At 42.3% G+C, this 23,006-nt stretch overlaps 1 protein-coding gene and 1 long non-coding RNA gene across 3 annotated transcripts in view; both read right to left on the minus strand.

The window, feature by feature from the left end:
- rundc3ab (RUN domain containing 3Ab) overlaps nucleotides 1-10,699 on the minus strand; it is a 36,865-nt gene extending 26,166 nt beyond the window's left edge. Inside the window, exons 1-5 of one of the 2 annotated variants that reach the window (XM_046369318.1) lie at nucleotides 10,657-10,699; nucleotides 10,329-10,530; nucleotides 7,357-7,472; nucleotides 7,064-7,191; nucleotides 6,729-6,814 (exon numbers count right to left, since the gene is read on the minus strand). In XM_046369318.1, coding sequence (XP_046225274.1) covers nucleotides 6,729-6,814; nucleotides 7,064-7,191; nucleotides 7,357-7,472; nucleotides 10,329-10,441 — 443 coding nt within the window. In that variant the 5' untranslated portion in view covers nucleotides 10,442-10,530; nucleotides 10,657-10,699. Of the gene's footprint in view, nucleotides 1-6,728; nucleotides 6,815-7,063; nucleotides 7,192-7,356; nucleotides 7,473-10,328 lie in introns of both variants that reach the window. The other variant, XM_046369317.1, reaches the window with a different exon arrangement.
- LOC124048481 lies at nucleotides 325-2,448 on the minus strand. The gene is made up of 4 exons (XR_006841223.1): nucleotides 1,417-2,448; nucleotides 1,213-1,311; nucleotides 1,025-1,100; nucleotides 325-904 (listed from the first exon to the last, which is right to left on the minus strand). It is a non-coding gene; the product is annotated as an uncharacterized LOC124048481 (long non-coding RNA).
- Nucleotides 10,700-23,006: the final 12,307 nt, after the last annotated feature.

A 23,006-nucleotide genomic window follows, 5' to 3' on the forward strand; every position in this document is an offset into this window, starting at 1 on the left:
AAAAGGTTAAATTTAAAAAACATAAATAAATTATCTTCATTTTAATTTTACAAACAACAAGATGGCTTAATTGGAGTCTATTTCTTCGGAGCCCAGACCTTTATAAAAATAACAACTGGCTGAGGTAGTCAATGAGGCTTAACAGTCTATTAAAAGTTGGAATTGTTTTATTAGGCCTAGTTACAATTGCAACTGGTCAAAAATGTAGCATCCTACATAAAACAATCATTTAAAGAAAATAAGTCTGCACTTTCGAACTAAAACAATGTAACTAATAATGAAAAGAGTAAATTTGTAAAGTAATTGGAAAGGTAGAGACAAATTATTTGTGACATTGTGGTTACAATAAAGAATGTAAACAAGATGTGATCAAGATGATGTTTTTATTTACAGTAGTGATGGACAGCAGGTTTTGAAACACTTGTTTTTCACAAGTGTACTGTAGTACTGTAGCAGGTGTAGCACATCATGCAAATGTTTCCTATTAGCAGGATGATATATTTTTTATAACGCGGCTACTGTTGTGAAAATCCCTCAATTTGCAATGTATTCGATGCTTAAGTACTCTAGGGTGTTACATTTTCTAACTCAAAACAACAGTACAGTATTTCTTCATCAACCATCTTTATGCTTTCGTTAATAAAATAACAAGAAAAAAATACATTCAAATGCGGACGCTTATTGTAACTACATTTTAGTCGCACTTCCACCCAGCTCCACGACCACAGGTAAAACCTTGCTGAGATGATCAATGTATTTTTGCATTGTTGTATCGTCAATTTCTCTTGCCAAAACATCTTTGATGGCCTTGACCAGTTCATCTTTGCTTGTCGGCTTGGCAGAGTTACGGATGAATGTTTTCAGTTGATGCCAAACAAGTTAGATCAGGTTTAAATCAGGATACCTTTTATGTAGAGATAAAAAAAATCAGATATAACGTAGGCCTACCATGGGTGTTGTAGGTCTTTCATTTATTTATTTATTTTTGTTTAACCTTTATTTTACTACATGAAGGTCTACTTACTCTGCTGGCGTCTTGACTCAGTTTATGCCCCCATTTGCAATGCAAACCTGGGCGGCAGTGTGTTTTGGGCCATTGTCTGCATTTGGAGAAGAAATAAAGACATTTAGCCTAACAGCCAACATTAGGTACAATAATAGAAATATACATGTAAATAGGTCTAAACATAAAAAATATTGCTATAATCCTACCTTGAAAGAAATGATGTGGTCCCAGAAACACCTTTCTGACATAGGGTCCAGCATATCTCTTGATGATTTCTTCCTCAAATAAGTCTCGAACCATGAGTCCTGAAAAAGGAGGCAACAGTGAATTATTGTGGAATACATAGCAGTCCGTGAGGTGTAGGCTACAATATTTGATGTACCTTTTGCTTTGTAAATAGCCAAACTTACCATCAAAAATCAAATGTGGGCCTTGTCTCGAGAGAAATTGTCCCCCACACATGGAGTTTGAGCGGATGCTTGGGACTCGGCTTACTTGATATTCTTCCTTTTCTTCTGTAACAATTTTGAGCAAATTGCTCAAGGGCCACGGTTGATTCGTCATGTCATGTCAAGTCAATGTCTTGCCAGCTTTGATCCATGCCAGTCAACAAACATCTTAAGAATATCATGTTCAATTATTTTCCATGATATTCTTAAGATATGTGTTGACTGAATATAAGCAAGTGATGTCTGCTAAATAACCAAGTTAGGTTTCTCCAGAAATAAATATGCTAAATAACAAACTGGCTTTATTTACAATTTTTATTTTATTTTTTATTTTACCTTTATTTAACCAGGCAAGTCAGTTAAGAACATATTCTTATTTTCAATGAGTGAGAATGTCTCACCCCATGTTCAAGAATTGCCTTTTTCTCACTCACTCTAGGTTAAATGAAAACGAAATCTCCAAAATATCGTTACTTTTTAAACAAAGCGATTATTATTATTATTAATTAATTTAGAATGATATAAAAGCCCCTTGGATATTGTCACGGGTCTTAACGGAAAATGCTCCTTAAGACATTAATTTAGAATCCTCCAATCCTCTAAATGTAATTATTGTCAGAGAGTCACATCATTGATTTTTTTTAGATATACTGTAGGCCTACCATAGGCAAAATTAGTCTCACTAGTGTTGAGTAATGTGATGTTAAAAGTGGTGTAGGTCTTATTTATTTAAAAAGTATATTGAAGCAATAGGATTTGAAGCAATGAGATTTCAGCATCATTTCGCGCTGCTCTGAGACAAGCATGGCGACTGGTCTTGATAAATCAATGAGATTTTCATTTTCACTGAATCTCCATTTGGATATAGGTTAGACTAGAATTAGAAAATGTGGGTACTGAAATGTTATGCTCTTAGTGTAACCTTTATTTCACTAGGCAAGTCAGTTAAGAACAAATTCTGATTTACAAGGACAGCCTATTCCTTCCTCCCCGTCTGGGAGTTGAACCCTGGTCTCTGGCGTGCCCTGCCCGCACAACACAGGGATTCTTTAGCTAAATAGCCCAGTACTGTACTGACGACCGTCACGTTGTACAGCTCCATATTTCCCGTTCCATCCTAACAGAAACCCAGAGGGTTTTTGTTTTTCTTGGAACAGAAACACCATAATATTAATCAAATCTAGAGTCGGCTTTCTATTCCGCAACAAAGCCTCCTTCACTCACGCCGCCAAACTTACCCTAGTAAAACTGACTATCCTACCGACCCTCGACTTCGGCGATGTCATCTACAAAATAGCTTCCAACACTCTACTCAGCAAACTGGATGCAGTTTATCACAGTGCCATCCGTTTTGTTACTAAAGCACCTTATACCACACACCACTGCGACCTGTATGCTCTAGTCGGCTGGCCCTCGCTACATATCCGTCGCCAGACCCACTGGCTCCAGGTCATCTACAAGTCCATGCTAGGTAAAGCTCCGCCTTATCTCAGTTCACTGGTCACGATGGCAACACCCATCCGTAGCTTGCACTCCAGCAGGTGTATCTCACTGATCATCCCTACAGCCAACACCTCATTTGGCCGCCTTTCGTTCCAGTTCTCTGCTGCCTGTGACTGGAACGAATTGCAAAAATCGCTGAAGTGGGAGACTTTTATCTGCCTCACCAACTTCAAACATATGCTATCTGAGCAGCTAACCAATCGCTGCAGCTGTACATAGTCTATCGGTAAATAGCCCACCCAATTTTACCTACCTCATCCCCATACTGTTTTTATTTATTTACTTTTCTGCACACCAATATCTCTACCTGTACATGACCATCTGATCATTTATCACTCCAGTGTTAATCTGCAAAATTGTAATTATTCGCCTACCTCCTCATGCCTTTTGCACACAATGTATATAGACTCTTTTTTTCCTACTGTGTTATTGACTTGTTAATTGTTTACTCCATGTGTAACTCTCTGTTGTCTGTTCACACGGCTATGCTTTATCTTGGCCAGGTCACAGTTGCAAATGAGAACTTGTTCTCAACTAGCCTACCTGGTTAAATAAAGGTGAAATAAAAATAAAATAAAAAGTACCAGTCAAAAGTTTGGAAACACCTACTCGTTCCAGAATTTCTCTTCATTTTTACTATTTTCTACATTGTAGTATAATAGTCAAGACATCACAACTATGAAATAACATATAGAATCAGTTAAAAACAAATTCTTACTTATAAGGACAGCCTACTCCTTCCTCCCCGTCGGGGGAATTGGACACCGGTCTCCCGCATTCTCTAGTACAGACATGGCCTGCTCTCCCTTACGTAAGGAATTAGGCAATTTCCCATGTTTACTACTATTGTAGGCTATGTTTACTTGTCAGACAGCACAGTAGCCTAATAAACAAATGCAGGTGGCTTATATCTTCAAAATGCTTTACATGCTTTATTTTACAAATGTAAAAGCATATATTGTACAGTACTGTATTTCTTCATCTGCATCTTTATGCTTTTATGAACAAAATAATGATAAAAATACTCTTTCAAAATACTGATGTTGATTTAGTTATGGAGCCATAACAAATTACTATGGGAATAAATCTCACTGATTTACAGAAATATTGGAACAAAGTTGTCTAATGAAGGCAAACCATTTAGAATCCTCCAATGCTGTAGCCTACTCCCAACTGTCACCCTGAGGGTTTAATTTCTCTCAGAATAGAAACACCATAATATTAATTACATTTATTAAACCAAATTTCTTAAAATCAATCCCATGTACTATGTTATGGCAAAGGTTGTATATTCTCTAGTAATGCCAACATGGGAGACTATCAAATGCTTCTCAATGTTGCCCTCTGGTGGTCAAACTAGCACTAACCTTGCATTAACGTAAAAAGTTACTGACAATTAAATAACGTGCCATAGAATGCGGTGTGCTGCAGTATGACACCACTTTTAAAGGAGGAATATGTAGATATTCCATTAAAAATATGCAGTTTACAGCTATAATAGTAATTTCCAACATTAACAATGTCTACACTGTATTTCTGATCAATTTGATGTTATTTTAATGGACAAAAAATTTGCTTTTCTTTCAAAAACAATGACATTTCTAAGTGACTTCAAACTTTTTAACGGTAGTGTATATTACTTTGTATATTTAAAGACACGATTACATCAAGAATAGTCTAATGGGTGACAATATTAGCATATCACTTGTGTGAATTATATATTGTTATTTGTGAATGATGCCCAGCGTAAGGCAGGAAACATTCCCTTTTTTTGCGTGATTTTTCAAATCGTAGTCACACACCTCATGTAGCCTAGCCCATAGGCCTATATGTTTTGATAAGGTTTGTAATCACAACTAAAGTGGCCAAATAACTTCTTTAAATGAAGCACATTAATCCACTTTACAAGGGTTGTAGAGCCTAACTGGCATACATAAGTAGCGCGTGAGTTTCAAGTTTGGGAAGATCATTTTCACATAAAAATGAACATTTATAATAAAAGCATTACATGCATAATCGCATTTGCAGTCACTTTTGATCATATTTTTTTACCACGAATGGAACATTTGCGCTTATAGCTACTGCAGTGTACGCATTGCTGCTCTTATAATGTGAAGAAATAGCCTAATAGTTTATTTTTAAAATTTGCTAAACGTTCTGATCTGTTGCATCAGCCATATTGCGGAAAAAGCGGTTTGGGATGCTAGTGGTTGTATTAATTTGGGATCTATCGCATCCCACAAATGTCCCAAACCATGTTGGGAATATGTATTTCTCGCGCTGAATAGAATAGGTCAATTTTTGTACTATGGGGGATAGTAATTTGACACAGGCTAGTGCTTTTGCTGTTTGTAGGACTATGTGGACAGTTCTTCCAATATCTTCAATATGAACCTTGAAATTGGATAAGGAAGCGTGCAGTTGCATCCCCGATGTGTCTGTCTTCACTTGTAGCCTGTGAGAAAGACCCGATCACGTGATGGAGAGAAATATGAGTGAGAGGTGATTCGGATCACGCAGCACTCAGGGAGAAAGGCACAACACAGCACTCTGGGCCATGGGCAAAAGGCATGGATTTTTTTAGGGTGCATTACGGCCACACACAGGGGATGACACCAGGAAATGTGAGGCAAAATCAAGTGCTTGTAAAATTGTGAGTGTGAGACATCATGCATCATGCAGCCTTACAGTGTATTAAAAATCTAAACATATAGCCCAACATTTGTAAAACAACTAAAGTTACATTAATAACGCTGAATTAAGCATATAAAAGTACCGCTTTCGCTCAACACAGAATAGCCGCATGTGAGCACTCCCTCAAGTCGTTTGGAGAAAATATCCTTTTTATTTTATTCAGCTTTGTTCAATTGTATTCTCCATATTAAAAAATTATATCAAATAATGACATGGAATTATAAGCAAATCTTGTCTGCTAAATGAACTAGTGGAGCCCACAGCCATTTGGCATAGCCAGATCAGGACGTAACAACTCAGAGTATGCTATTCTGTTCTTCTGCAATAGACTACAATTTCTTCATATCGTGTTTCTTTAGACCCGTCTAAAATAAATCATGTATTTTTGTGAAGGTTTAGGCTATATTACATGGATTTATTAGACTTTTTAAAACGTAGATGTTCCAAAGTTTTGCATCGGTGTCTTGTAGGCTATGTGTGGAGGCCAGGAGATGTGAAATGTGTTTGTGTGAATTAATGCTCAATTACCTTGAGACCGACAGTTATTTGCTTGACAATCACCGGCTGACGAAATGTTGTGACTGCCACAGCCCAGGTCCTGACTCATGACTCCCAGTGCAGCGGTAATACAGTCAAAGCAACAGCCCTAGTTGTCATGCTACGCACCCAGTTTGTGTGCCTGCATTAGTTGTTTGTGCACACTGTATGGTTGTGGCTTAGTTCAGGTATGGTTGCATTGTGGACTTTGGTGAACATTGTATAGTCATAGTGGCTGTCAATAGTTGCTCGTGATCATGTGATGAGGTAGCCCCACCTGCGAACTTCAAAACCAGTCTCTGCCCTGAGGCCAAGATGGAATATCCTATTGGTCTAGCACGTTGGTTGCTCCCGTGGGTCACATCTTAGACCGTTAGTCCAAGAGGAAATTCCCTCTTGGTCCGAGGGCAGACACTGGTTTTGACATTCGCAGGTGGGGCTACCTTATCACGTGACCATGAGCAACCATGCCAGACTCATATCCGCTACAATAGCATGGTTGAGGCATGGTTGCACTGTAGTCAGAGCATACTGCTGACCTGGTTGTCCGACTGTCCCTCAGGGCAGTGGATATGTATTCAGAGAGTCTCTTCTCCATCAGGGCTACTCGAATCCAGGCTCGACCCTGCAGAAGACAGAGAGGCAGAAACTATTAATCACATTTATTTATTTGTTTATTTGTCAGGGACCATGTACAACATGCCATTGCACCAGATTTAGCTTGATAGCTACATTTAATCTGTAGTCCCTGCCAAATGCCAGTGAAACAAACATAGCGCTACTAGGCTTTAAGTAAATAAGTAAGTAAATAAGTAAGAAGTAAGTCAGCCAGTTATTCAGTCAGTCTAAGTAAGTAAGGATGCCGATCTCTTGCCTTGGCCCGCGAGGTGCTGATGTTCTCCATGTTCTCAATGCTGCTGATGCAGCTGTTCTGGACCTTTCCGCAGGCCAGCCTGATGAAGTCCCAGTAGCTGCGCTGTCCATCAAACCAGCTGCCCGACCCTGACCCCGCCCAAAGAAAGGGTCACTCTCAAAACACTGCTTTTTGGAATACATCCCTCTTCTGATTGTGATACTTTAAAATGTTACAGTATGTCTTTGTGTACTGGCAACTATTCAAATGTATTTGATAATATGTCAATGTTCTATGGTTTATGCTAGTTTTACCTGTGAAGCCGTGGCTTAGGATGTGCTCGAGGACAGCTGCGAAGTTGATGAACTCCTCTGATGAGTCATCGATGGGCTCGGCGGTGTACTTCTCCAACAGAGTCTTCACTGAAAACCTATCAGGAAGAGAGAGATGGTTAGTTAGTAGATGGTCACTACTAAGTGATCCTTTTTCCACCAATCAACACAAAGAGTGTTTCATGTGAATGTTGAGGGTGGTAAACAGACAAACAATTACAAACTATACTTGAAGCAACTTGTCATAATACCTTCACGAGACTATAATATCATTACAAATGAGGAAAAACAAATAATGATGCCAATAATTTTAGAAAGAACAGGAGTCTGTCAGGAAGCTCTCAAAAGAAGAGTCAATCAGCTTTTACTGGGTTGGCTCAAATTTACAACACTGCATGAATAAGACACTTCTAGGAAATTACTCAGTGATGAAAGAAAACAAACAGCACATGCTCCAACAAAAGTAATAACAGTATAATGTGTAAGTTCAATGTGACAAAGATATTACTAGATCTGCCTATTGTAGGCCTATATGTTCCTCTACATAAAATACATTTTTCCTTTCACCAATCTGTTGTTATGGTAACTAAGAGATATTTCGTGCAGAGCAAAACAGTCATGCACTAACTTTTACGCTAAATAATTCAGGAAGTCCTTTTCACAGAATGTCCAATGAGACGGAGCTATATTACTGGGTGAAAATAGCCATTTGGTCGCACTGGCCCCTGCTGAATAACCATTTCAAACCTCCTTCATTTCCTAAGGTCATTAGACTCTGATGGGTAGGCTACTGCAGAGCCAGATAGATAAGGATACTATAATAGAGTCTACAGTCTTAGTGTTTTGCACCCTAAAGCACTGCTCAGAAATATTAGTGTGAGACTGTATGTAAATGGAGGGCCATTCATGTTCAGGTGGTCAGTCACTGTGATGAATTTCAGGGAGGGGAGCGAGCGAGCAGGCAGGCAGTCAGCGTCACACACACACACACACACACACACACACACACACACACACACACACACACACACACACACACACACACACACACACACACACACACACACACACACACACACACACACACACACACACACACACACACACACACACACACACACACACACACACACACAATGCTTATTCTAACGGTAGTTTGGTAACAAGCCCAGGCAGAGAAGCAAGTGATTTCACTCTCCATTGTTCGGAGGGTAACAATGTCTCCTTCAGCTACACTGGGGCATCCCGGATACAAGAGAATAATTGGTTGACAATACGGGAAGCCAGCAGTGCATATATTCACCTGATTTGTCATTGTACTTAAAAGGAGCTAGGGAAAGACACAAGAATTTATATCCCTGGTTAGTTCAGGTAGTCATTTTTTCTTTAAATTCTAATGTTATCAACTGGATCATAATGTAGAATATTCTCTATATTTTTAGCTCTGATACAACTATACATTTTTAGCTCTGATACAACTATAAATCATTGGATCTGATTCATTTGATTCAATGCAATTCGATCTTTGAGGACTGCAACCATATACATAAAATGTATTTATGCTACTAATAAGATATTGTCAACTTCCTGTCTATGGTTATTTTGCTCACTGCTCAATGTCAATTTCTCACTGTCAACCTATGAGTGCAACTATTACTGATTTTGCACAGACATTTTTGGGGGTTTCAAATGCAACTGGAGCCAAGTCAATTTTTAGGCAACTAATTTTGAATTCACCGGTGGTATCTTGTGTGACTATAAAAGTCTGTCCGCGACCAGGCACAGTAAAATAATTTGTTTGCAAAAGTTACTGGCCTGCCTTACATCATAGAAGGCCCTTCAAAATATAATTACTATTGTGATGCATAATTGCTATGGTAATTTGGAATGTTCAGTCAATGAGCCCCACTGGGCACAGTTGTCAATTCATTGTCTATTCTACATTGGTTCAACGTAATTTTATGAAATTAAATTACATGGAAACAACATTGATTGAACCAGTGTGTGCCCAGTGGAGCATTATGGGTAAGGTAGTCAGTCTACAGTTTCCAAATTGGCCCACAAATGCACACATCATCTGCATTGTGACAGCACTGTTACCTATGGCAACCGAGGCATTCCAAAAACAAAACCTGGGGAAAAAAAAACAATAATACAAAACACAGCGGAATATAAAGTGGCCAGGGGCATGTAATAGGGTGACAAGCTTCTTTTGAGCCTAAAATGAAGACCAATGCTTCAAAATTGTGGGAGGCGATTCCCCTGTTCTGTGGCTTACTGTATAACACTATAGAAGACTGGAACCTTAAAAAGACTAAGGACCACTTCTAAGGACATTGCATTTCCAAGGACTCAACATTGTAATAGCCTATTACTCATCTTCCTATTGTAGGCCATTTTTAATGGTCTCCTGAGCCTATGTATCCCGACTCCCTGGGGTACCAGCTGCTATGCTATGTCCTTGCCCATAAAAGGTTGTCGTCATAGCAACGACACCATCCGCGAGGAGACATGATGACATGAGATGACATGAGACACTCTCAACTCACAAGAGCCAGGTCGATGGAAAGGATTCAACTTTTTTTTTAAACAGTCAAGCTTGTGCTGTGTTAGTCTATTTGTAGTTTCGCTCATGAACATTAAAAATAATGAAGATATGCCCCCCCCCATCCAAGTCATCTTGTTACAGTATAGGCCTATGGATGACGTAATCGCTTCACAAGCTACAGTATGGCTGCTGTAGCCTATCTTGCAAGTGCTCTGTATTGAAGGGGTGGTGGAAATGCTGGGTCTCTTAGTTTTGAAGGTTGAGTGTAAATGTCAAAATGATTCATAAGAAAAACAGGAGATAGCACATCACAATGCGCTATTGTAGACCTAAACCTAAGGCGTGAGCGAAATATATAGGCACACCCATTTTGTAATAGCCTACATTTTAAAAATGCGCACATTACCTGCAAACCGTGATGAGGTTCTTGCGCTCCACCGCAACACTCCGAGAAATAGAGGATGTTTTTTTTGAGACATCAAGCATAGCCATAGTTGCCTGCACACAACTCGGCTCCATACGGAGATGGCGGCACCGCTCAGCCCACTGTTATGAATCCTGCACCACAGGACCCCTCCCTGCCCAGGCGATGCTCCTCATCCACTTTTCTGTTGTTAGGGGTAAAAAAAAGATGACACTTTTTTAAAGACACCCTCGCATGCCTCCACGTTTAAGTCTACAAGCTGAACCTCGGGACCTGCATTGACAATAACAGAGAGCCGAATAATCTATACCGGTATTCCGCTCTCCTCCTGCTCTCTTCTCAGTCGGCGAAATGTCCTTCCGTAGGACGAGGGTCTCGACAAAGAACCGGTTGGGTGATTGGTTTAGCTTTCTTGAGTGCGTGACGTCACACAGACGCTATACTGTCTGTTATTTATATACATTTACATTTACATTTAAGTCATTTAGCAGACGCTCTTATCCAGAGCGACTTACAAATTGGTCATTATATATATATAGAATTACAGATAGATATTTATCTTGTCAGCTCAGGGATTTGATCTAATGCTCTAACCACTAGGCTACCTGCCGCCAAACCACTAGGCTACCTGCGGTTAGCTAGCTCATCCACTGTCATGAGCAGTAGCACATACCTAATGAGATTTTGATCGCTAAATGAATTGGGAAATAAATGAAAGCTTCACCAGCTCTACCAATTAATTTTAGTTTCACTGTCCAATCATTCCCCAAAAAATGTGCCCACTAATTGTAATGTTTACCTTTCCATAAACTGTCTGGTATGCATTACCAACGTGGTATTGGAAACCCATTGTTCGAGACTGGTGTTTGCTTGTTTGCAGACTTTTTTGTTCAGCTTTGACAGTGCTACTGATAGTCGTGGTGGTGCTTGGCTTGCACGTGCAAATTCAGAACACACAACATTCTATAATAGAGCTGTGTTATTTGAAGTGTCATTAATGCGTCAAATAGTGTTATTGTCAAATAGTGCTATTTGACATGTATCTTTTTTGACTCGCAAAGACCCAAACAGGGTATGTCATGAAGGCAATATCAGTGATGCAATTACTGTGTAACTCCGGTAGGGTAACATCTGAAAAATAGCGCACTTGGTAGTGTGTACCGGTGCTCGACCAGTTGCGAAAGCCAAAATCACCCAAGACAGAGAAAGGTTGATTGTCAAGGGCAATGAATTCCATTATCTTGGCGTTAATGGATTTCGCCTTTGAGTTATCTCACTGAAATGTTCTTACTCTTTCAAATGACTGCTCAACTTGTTGACTGCTCGATCCACACAGCAGACATTGTGGGCTAGGTTAGGAATGCTGTGTTGCACGTGTAGCGCAAACTTTTATGTGGTGTCATTGTGTCATGTACCTACATTATATAGGTATGCACGTAAGCTTTGACATCTCTTTTGCACATCGCCTATTAAACTAGACATTGGGACGATACCGATGTTGGCATTTTTAGCTAATATTGGCCTATTCCGATAAGTTCACCTGATAATACTGAGCCGTGCGACACATTAACAATCCCACCACCTACTGAAAAAGCTCACGCAGTCACAGCTAGTACAGTTAAAACGACACCAAATACTGATTTTGCAAGCTATGGGGAGCTTAGCAAGACATTTCTCCCACATGTTCCCGTACCTACCTCACAGCCAGTGTCCACACCGCCCTCTACAACACAAAACAGTGACACGCCATGCAGAAGCCTGCAGTCTGGGCTGAAGACACACCCAAAACACGAGAAGATGATCTCCTTAAGAGGCCTCTCCTACCTCCACCGTGGGGATTTGAAAATGCAGAGTGGTCAAATTGGTGACTACACATCAGACATCACCTACAACAGTGTGTGTAAGCAGTTAGAGGAAGGAATCAAGGAAGACTTCAGTGATTCGGAAATGGTCAGAGGCGTGCTCAGAACAATAAAACCAGAACATTTCAAAGACATGTTGATAAATAAAGAGGAAATGACAGTAGCGGAGCTCAAGGGGTTCCTCCAGGCCCACTTAAGAGAAAAGAACAGTACTGAACTATTCCAGGAGCTAATGGGTGCTAGACAAGATCAGCAAGAGACACAACAACAATTCCTCGACCATGTGATAGGGCTAAAACAACGAAACCTAAATTACCTGATGCAGGCATAAAATACAGTGCAGCCACTGTTCGAGATGTTTTCCTACACACTGTGCACAAGGGGCTTGGGTGTAAATGCACCGAAATTCACTGAGACCTCAAACCCCTACTCTCAGGTAACGATGTCAGTGACGAGACAATATTGAGACTTGATGAGAATAGCGAGTGAGGAAAGTGAAAGACAATGAAGGAAAGGCTCCATGCTTCGTCAACACACATCACATGCACACAGATAGCAGTTAGGGGTAGACGCAGTACCAGACTCCAGTGTCAAACCAAAGGCATCTGGGCGTAAAACCAAGATTGACACCATGCAACAACTTTCAGCCAAAATAGATGCACTCACGAGTAGGGTTGCACATGTTAGGGAATATTCAGAGGTGGAAACTTTCCGTGGGAATATATGGGAATTAACGGAAATATATACAAATTAATATTAATACCATTTAAATGTAGATGTGTTTTGCATTGGATATATTCTCCATATCATATGGAGACAGAAACATAAACCTTTAATCTTATAATAAGTAGACATAATTGCAAATTATTCAATCATTCCAATAGAAATTTTTTAAAATATTTAGCTACGAATTGAACTTTAATTAAATGAGTTGACTCTTCACATGGGATGATTTCACTGAACAACAAAATAAAGGGTATATTGAATGATCCCCAATGATCCATCGCATCTCTCAAAAACGTTTTCAACATACATCTGTAAAATGATAGTCTAGAAACGAAATCTTTAGTTGTCAACCCTCTCAGGTTTCCATGTCTACTCCCTGGCACCCCTCAATGACCACCTCTTGATCATCAGACTCTGAGGCCTCATCTTCACTATCACTTTCTAACATTGTTGAGGATGGCTCGTTGTCACGTTCAAAAAGCCTCATATTTGCCCGGATGGTCACCAATTTTTCAACATTTGTATTGGTCAGCCTGTTGCGTGCTTTGGTGTGAGTGTTCCCAAACAAGGACCAGTTACGCTCTGAGGAGGCTGATGTTGGTGGGATTTGGAGAATGATGGCGGGAACAGGGGAACGAGCCTTAGATCCACAAAGTCCCTTCCACCAGGTGGCTGATGAGATATGTTGGCATGACTGCCAAATTGCAACTCCATTCCAAAGCCCTTGCTTGGAAGTGTACTTCGCCAGACTGCCAATAATCTTGCCCTCATCCAGGCCAAGGTGGCGAGACACAGTAGTGATGACACCGTAGGTCTTGTTGGTCTCTGCACCAGACAGGATACTCTTGTCAACATACTAGGGGTCCAACATGTACGCAACATTGAGCAACAACTGGCTAGGCAGTTGGTAGTCTAAACCCTGTCTGATGTTACTGCTGTTCCCTAAAGCCATTGACATATATTAGCCTACTGTAACCACACACACAGTGTGTATGTGTGTGTGTGTGTGTTAAGGTTGGGCGATTGTGTACAAGCCTACATCACCTAATTGTGCCCCATAGCGATCCTGGATAGTCGATCGCTATTGGGGGGGGGGGGTCTTTCTTATGGCTACCCATGTATTATTTGGAAAGTAATAAATATATTTTTAAAAGCATTCATGACTTGCATAAACGTAATATACTAACTATTACTCCCGTTAAAAATATGAAATGGTATTACAATTAGTGAAGAGCACATTATGACTTGTTTAGGACTCGAGACTTGACTTGTGACTTGTTTGTCTTGACTTGAGACTTGACTCAGAATTGCCCTTCTTGACTTGGGACTTGACTTGGGACTTGAGTGCTAAGACTTGAGACTTACTTGTGACTTGTAAAACAATGACTTGGTCCCACCTCTGTCAGATAGTGCCCGTGGCATTTTCCTGTAAAGATGAGAAAGAAAATAGCAAAAAAAAACATAGTTCAGCAGTTAGATTAAACAATTCCTTTGTAAGATATATATTTTTTAATGAAACGTGGAAACAGGTGAATTAACACTCCTCAGTTAGAAGGCTCAAGTAAGCTGAAACCCACATGTAAGCAAATACTAACTAGTTGAAATTGTTAACAAGTTTGAAATGATTTAAACACACTTTGCTCTAGGCTACTATTTACTAGTTAACAAAGAAATCATATATGTCTTATGAAATATATTCACCCCACCCAGTATTGTAATCAAAACTTACCAGAAAACATGTAGTCCTTGGCTAGCCAGTGTAGTAGGGTGGGCTCAATAGCATCTCATTAGTGTGTAAGATCTTGACAATCAGATGTACATGTGATGGAAGAGTGCACTGCACATGTGATGGAAAAATGCACTGTGCATGCAGTGTCACACCCTTAGAGATCCTGTTTATGTCTCTATGTTGGTTTGGTCAGGGTGTGATTTGGAGTGGGTATTCTATGTTCTATTATTTGTATTTCTATGTTTTGGCCGGGTAGGGTTTTCAATCAGGGACAGCTGTCTATCGTTGTCTCTGATTGAGAACCATACTTAGGTAGCCCTTTTTCCCGCCTGTCTTTGTGGGAAGTTGACGGTTTGTTGGAGTGTTTATTGTTGTGTTCTGCGTCTTTTTCTAATAAAGAGAACATTTATGCTCACCACGCTGCACCTTGGTCCTCTTCATTTTCAACGGCCGTGACATGCAGAGGCTTACAATTCCATTGAATTGGGGATAGTTTCACCAAAATATGCCACAATACCTAAAATTGCCTTATGTGTATCCCACAATTTTCTTTTACTGTTATAAGCAAACTTCTTTGATGATTTTAAGTAAAATTCCCCAAATTCCAGGGCTTAACTTCCCATGGAACATTTTGGGGAAAATTCCGGACATTTACCGGAAAGTTTCAAACACTGTGCAACCAATACTCACGAGCATAATCGATTCAAGGAAACAGTCAATATTGCTTATTTTTCAGTGAGGAAGATCACAGGGCCATGGGCTGTGAAGAAACCAAAGCGCCAGGGAAACTGGAGCCGGTCGCTGCAGGGGGACGCCCAGTGACCGGGCCCTGACAACCGTTCCAGGCTAATAGTGTCCAAAGAACTGAGCTTAATACAGGGCCATGTGGTAATATCAATACTCCTCCCTGTATCACACCAGAAGTAGTCAGCGTACAACAGAAACGTAGGCTGAGATAGATCTCCACTTTACCATCACCAGACCCAGCACCTGCTAAAAATGAACATGTTGTAAGACTCATAGGGAGGAAAGCCCTGACCCAATGTAACTTGAATGGCTTAGCAGTAAACGCTTTGCTTGACACAGGAGCTCAAGTCAGCATGATAGATCGTATTTGGAAAGACATACCTGATCTTGATATCAGATAACTAATTGAAATCATTAACGGTGATAACGAGCTGGAGGTGTATGCAGTAAATGGAGACCTCATCCCTTTCGATGGTTGGGTTACCGTAACAGTAAACTTACCTGGGAATGAGGACCCCAGCCTGTCAATAAACTTTGCTTTCCTAGTGAGTAGTTTACCACTGGAGAGGCCATTGCTTGGGTTCAATGTACTTGAAGAACTGGTCCAAGGGCATCCAGAAAGACTCATACCTACCCTCATTACCCTACTCTGTGGGGCCATTTCTGTCCCGATTGACAAAACAAAGGCCATTGTGAGCTGTATGCAGACCGTAAAACCCAATGTGCAACAAGGATGCCTGAGACATCGCCGCTGGCCAGGTAGCTTGGATTAAGTGTAGAGTTCCGCTCAGTATGGACCGATCCGATGCCCCAGTGTTGTTTGAGCTAGATGAAAACGGTATGCCGCTACAGCAACTGTATATGGGTGAAGGCTTGCTAGAAATCCAGGACCAATGGAGGCCATATGCTGGTAGGCAACAACACAAAACACATCATCATCCTGCCACGAAAGACAGCTCTGGGCAGTATTCAGGCCATTCAGAAGATGGTTGAAACAGTCTCATCCAGCAAATCAGAATTCAATGTGAATGTCAACAGTGTTACCAGCCCACCAGTTGATGGAAACCCATCACTGTGGCACCCGCCAGTTGACATCAGTCACCTAGACGAGCGGCAGAAAGAGACAGCCAAGAAGATATTATATAAAGAATCAGCAGTGTTCACTCGAGACAGCAATGACCTTGGGTGTATTCCAAGCCTACAATGTCACTCAACCTCAAAGATGACATTCCTGTGCAGAGAGTGTACTCATCAGTCCCGAAGCCATTGTTCCAAGGAGTTAAGGGGTATATTCAGCGCCTCTGTATTGACTACCGCCTGTTAAACAAGAAAACGGTACCTGACAGGCACCATTTACCCAGAATCAAATACCTGACAGAAACGCTTGGTGGCTACTCCTGGTTCAGCACCTTAGACCAGGGTAAAGCCTACCATCAAGCACATGGCTGAGCTCTTTTCACCACTCCAGCAGGTGGTGCTAAAACCACACTTTCGCAGCTCCTTAATTCCCCTACCAATTGCTTCCGTCCCTTTCAGCAGGATCGCAATGGACCTGGTGGGACCTCTACCGAAGATCAACCGAGGGCAACAATACATCATGTTGATTCTGGATTATGCCACCAGGTACCCGGAAGCCAATCCCCTGCGCACCATGGCCATCAAGGGTATTGCACATGAGCTAGTCATGCTGTTCTCCAAGTAGGCATCCAAGACGAGATATCAACCAACCAGGGAACCCCGTTCTTGTCACAAATCATGAAGGATCTCTGCAACTAATGAAAATAACCCAGTTACCCACCTCAGTGTATCACCCGCAGACCGATTGGTTGGTGGAAAGATTCAATCAAACCCTGAAGCAGATGCTAAAGAAGGTGATGGAGCCGCATGGAAAGAATTGGGTCCAGCTGATACCCTCCCTGATGTTCTCGATCCGAGAAGTGCCCCAAGCTTCAACAGGATTCTCTCCCTTTGAACTCCTGTACGGGAGATGACCCGAGGACTGCTGGCCATGGCTAAAGAAGCCTGGGAACAGCAACCGTCGCTCCATCGAACCATGGTGGAACACATAGAAGACATGAGAGACCAGATAGCAACCCTGTGTCCCCGGTACGGTAACATATGCTGGAGGCCCAAGCGTGGGTGTACAACAGAGGGGCACAACAACAAGCCTTCCAGCCAGGAGACAAAGTGTTGGTGTTGATCTCCACCTCATAATGTACATCTTTGGCCCGATGGAACGGGCCATACGAAGTCCAGAAGAAGGTGGGGGAAGTTAACTATAGGGTCAGACAGCCGGAACGTAGGTATCTGACCCAGATTTACCATGTGAATTTGTTAAGAAATGGAATGCACGTGATGTAATCTACTCTATTTCCCCAAAGAATGCAACCACAGAAACCAAGCCAGCGGAGGTGCCACTGGGGAACCAGGATGTGTTCTCCAGTGAACCAGGACACCGATCTGGTTCAGCGCAGTATCATCACCGAACCCGGGAAAAAGGTGTGGTTGAGCCCATACCGCATACCGGAAGCAAGGAGAGAGGCCATCAGGGCTGAAGATAAGAATGATGGTGGAAGCTGATATTATCGAAGAGTCAAAAGTGAGTGGTGCAGCCCCATAGTGTTGGTGCCGAATCCAGACGGCACTATTCACTTCTGTAATGATTTTCGAAAGGTAAATGAAATGTCCAAATTTGACGCCTACCTCATCCCCCGAATTGATGAACTAATTGAACGGCTAAGGACCGCCTGATTTATCAGCACGCTCGACCTGATGAAGGATTATTTGCAGATGCTCTAACCTCCCGAGGCACGGGAGAAAACTGCTTTCGTCCCCCTGACGGGCTGTTCCACTACAAGAAGCTGCCCTTTGGGTTGCACCAGGCCCCGGCCACCTTCCAGAGGTTAATAGACCAGATTCTCCATCCCTATGTGGTGGCCTACCTCGATGATATTTTGATCCATGGGAGCGAGTGGTAGATGCAGCTAAACTAGGTGAGCACGGTATTGCAGGCCTTACGGAGGGCGGGGTTAACAGCTAACCCAAGGAAATGTCAGCTCGGCCTGGGGGGGCTGGGTACCTGGGGTACACAATCGGGAGGGGATGTGTTAAACCCCAGGTGAAGAAAGTGGAGGTGATTTGGGACTGGCCCCGCCCCCTCACCAAGAAGCAGGTACGCACGTTTGTGTGATTGACTAGTTACTACCGGAGATTTATTCCCCACTTTGTCTCCCTAGACAGCTCCCTGATAGATCTGACCAGGAGCCGTCTGCTCGCCTAGGTGACAGACCGAGGAGACGGAGAAAGCCTTCCAAGACCTAAAGGGGGCACTGTGTTCTGGACCCGTGCTGGTGACACCGGACTTCTCGAGACCACTGGTGGTACAGACCGATACGTCCAAAACAGGGGTAGGTACACTCTTATCACAGCTACAAGAAGGTGAGGAACACTCAGTCATGCACATTAGCCGGAAACAAAGATATTCCACCGTGGAGAAAGAATGTCTCGTGATCAAGTGGGTGCTGGAGATGCTGAAATATTACTTATTGGGACGGCACTTCACCCTTGTGATGGACCATGCACCACTGGTTTGGATGTGACGGAATAAGGACAGTAACACCCGGGTTGGCAGGGAGATGTGAAGGGAGTGGTGATTGAAGGGAGATATCTTACAGCCTGCTGGCTCCACCCCCGAGCCTTATATGGACTTCCTGTCCCAGGCAGGCCTGTGGGTCATCAAGCCATGGAGTGCTTGGGGATGAAAGAGGAAGCGGGCTGCACAAACAGGGAGAGGACTGAGAGGGAAACCTGTGTTATGGAAAGTGTGAGAAAAGAGAGAATTAGCTGTGTGATTACCCATTGTGACCTGGACTGTCTGATTTCCCCCACTGTGTACCGAACAAGTTTGGCTGAGGACCCGTGTTTTAGGATTACTCCTGGAGAACGGAACGGACAATGAGAACGGAGTGTGTAATGTGAACTGGTTGCTGAATTCCCCCCCTTTCCCACAGTTTGCAAATCTCCCTAATAAATTCCTCATTTGTATTCTAGTTGTGCTTCGTGTGCGTGTTTGGTTATTGAACTTGGTGACGTGGAAACCCCACCCCCTTGAGCCTGCTACCATGGGTATAAAGTAACTTCTAATGAGTTATACCAGTCGTTAAAGACTTTCATGTTTTAGTGTCTCCTATGGGGCTATAGTGGGCAACAGTCAACTATATAATTATTCTATATCTCTGAGCCTCTATAGCCTCTCTCTGCACCTGGCATCCACCAAATGCTGCACTATGTCCCCCCCCCCCACAATTACAACCCTTAACTTTCACATTGCTCCCACATTCACCGTAATCATGTTCCCCTTCACACTTGGCACATATTTTCTGTCCTTTCCTTTACACATGGAAATCATATGGTTGTTATCATAATCTCACAAAAAGGTTGGGTAGAAATATCTTATTTTTCATTATAAATAAATGTTTTCAGCTGTCATCAAGGCAAGTTATTACATTCAGGCGTCATGTTGAATTGTTAATATTAGAAAAACCTTAAAAGTCACTTAAAATAATATTCAATACAAGTTCATGTACAAATGTATTAGAAATCCGTTATAAATCAATTGTATGATATTTAATTTTCAACTAAAATGAATGTTTAATGATGTGATGGAAATTACATTTGTCTATGGCTGTCTGGGAAAAATGACAACAATATATACATTCCTGAATAGTACGATTGCAGCAATAATAATAATCACCTAGGCACATGATTACACCACAGGCAACAATAACTGGCAACTAGTTCATTTTCTGGCAAATATTTTCAACTCAATGTTAGTTTATCCACTGGCCACCTCATTAAGGAGGATAGCTATTTACTGAAATGTAGCTAGCTAGATCACTGGCCAGGCAGTAGCCACTAACTAATCGGGGACGCGTGACCTATTCTTTGATATATTTGGGTTAACTTGCTCATATCAAGCAACACATACCAAATTGTTTGTGGAAAGGTAAAACTAACAATTACTGCGCTCGTTTTGTGAGTGATCGGACAGTGAAACTAAAATAGATTGCTAGCTAGCTGGTGAGATTTTCATTTATTTCCCAATTAATTTGGTGATTAAGCTGAAGCTGTGTTTCCCAAGTTGTTGGGTCGGTGCTAACTGCTCATGCCGGCGGCGCCAACTAAACAGACGGCTCTGTAGACGGTCCCCCCATCTTTGGCATTATGGTGATCTCAAACCACATCACAGCAATTGATGACGACTCAGCACAAAAAAGCTGTTGAATGATATCACTCTGGACCCTGATCTCTCTTTTGAAGAACATATCAAGACCATTTCGAGGACAGCTTTTTTCCATCTACGTAACATTGCAAAAATCAGAAACTTTCTGTCCAAAAATGATGCAGAAAAATTCATCCATGCTTTTGTCACTTCTAGGTTAGACTACTGCAATGCTCTATTTTCCGGCTACCCGGATAAAGCACTAAATAAACTTCAGTTAGTGCTAAATACGGCTGCTAGAATCCTGACTAGAACCAAAAAAAAAATTTGATCATATTACTCCAGTGCTAGCCTCTCTACACTGGCTTCCTGTCAAAGCAAGGGCTGATTTCAAGGTTTTACTGCTAACCTACAAAGCATTACATGGGCTTGCTCCTACCTACCTCTCTGATTTGGTCCTGCCGTACATACCTACACGTACGCTACGGTCACAAGACGCAGGCCTCCTAATTGTCCCTAGAATTTCTAAGCAAACAGCTGGAGGCAGGGCTTTCTCCTATAGAGCTCCATTTTATGGAACGGTCTGCCTACCCATGTCAGAGACGCAAACTCGGTCTCAACCTTTATGTCTTTACTGAAGACTCATCTCTTCAGTGGGTCATATGATTGAGTGTAGTCTGGCCCAGGAGTGGGAAGGTGAACGGAAAGGCTCTGGAGCAACGAACCGCCCTTGCTGTCTCTGCCTGGCCGGTTCCCCTCTTTCCACTGGGATTCTCTGCCTCTAACCCTGTTACGGGGCTGAGTCACTGGCTTGCTGGGGCTCTCTCGTGCCGTCCCTGGGGGGTGCGTCACCTGGGTGGGTTGATTCACTGTTGTGGTCGGCCTGTCTGGGTCCCCCCTTGGGTTGTACCGTGTCGAAGATCTTTGTGGGCTATACTCGGCCTTGTCTCAGCATGGTAAGTTGGTGGTTGGAGATTTCCCTCTAGTGGTGTGGGGGCTGTGCTTTGGCAAAGTGGGTGGGGTTATATCCTTCCTGTTTGGCCCTGTCCGGGGGTGTCCTCGGATGGGGCCACAGTGTCTCCTGACCCCTCCTGTCTCAGCCTCCAGTATTTATGCTGCAGTAGTTTATGTGTCGGGGGGCTAGGATCAGTTTGTTTATCTGGAGTACTTCTCCTGTCCTATTTGGTGTCCTGTGTGAATCTAATTGTGCGTTCTCTAATTCTCTCCTTCTCTCTTTCTTTCTCTCTCTCGGAGGACCTGAGCCCTAGGACCATGCCCCAGGACTACCTGACATGATGACTCCTTGCTGTCCCCAGTCCACCTGACCATGCTGCTGCTCCAGTTTCAACTGGCCTGGGCCTTAGGACCATGTCCCAGGACTACCTGACATGAGGACTCCTTGCTGTCCCCAGTCCACCTGGCCATGCTCCTGCTCCAGTTTCAACTGCCTTACTATTATTCAACCATGCTGGTCATTTATGAACATTTGAACATCTTGGCCACGTTCTGTTATAATCTCCACCCGGCACAGCCAGAAGAGGACTGGCCACCCCACATATGCTCTCTCTAATTCTCTCTTTCTTTCTCTCTCTCTCTCGGAGGACCTGAGCCCTAGGACCGTGCCCCAGGACTAACTGACATGATGGCTCCTTGCTGTCCCCAGTCCACCTGACTGTGCTGCTGCTCCAGTTTCAACTGTTCTGCCTTGTTATTATTTGACCATGCTGGTCATTTATGAACATTTGAACATCTTGGTCATGTTCTGTTATAATCTCTACCCGGCACAGCCAGAAGAGGACTGGCCACCCCACATAGCCCGGTTCCTCTCTAGGTTTCTTCCTAGGTTTTGGCCTTTCTAGGGAGTTTTTCCTAGCCACCGTGCTTTTACACCTGCATTGTTTGCTGTTTGGGGTTTTAGGCTGGGTTTCTGTACAGCACTTTGAGATATCAGCTGATGTACGAAGGGCTATATAAATAAATTTGATTTGATTTGATTTGATCACTGTCAAGACAGCTATATTTCCTTCATCATCATCATCCTCACATCATCATCCTCACATTCACATTAAAATATATGTAAGAAACCCCCCCCACACACACACACACATGCACTGTAATGAAATTAACAATTTAGTAGGCAATATTTTCACCACAGCCATCCCCAACACAATTAACCATGAACTGGTGATGGGAAGTTCGGTTCTTTTCATTGACTCAGATCTTTTTGACTTGTTCAGTCAAAATAACAAATCTTTTGACTAATTTTGTTAATTTGAGTCAGTCATGCACAGAACACACAGGACAGAACAATGAACTGAAAACTCGAACTCCAAGTTTCTACAAGCCTCTCGTTCACCATAGGGGGATTATATAGG

This window comes from Oncorhynchus gorbuscha, linkage group LG11, assembly GCF_021184085.1.
Source record: "Oncorhynchus gorbuscha isolate QuinsamMale2020 ecotype Even-year linkage group LG11, OgorEven_v1.0, whole genome shotgun sequence".
NCBI lineage: Eukaryota > Metazoa > Chordata > Actinopteri > Salmoniformes > Salmonidae > Oncorhynchus > Oncorhynchus gorbuscha.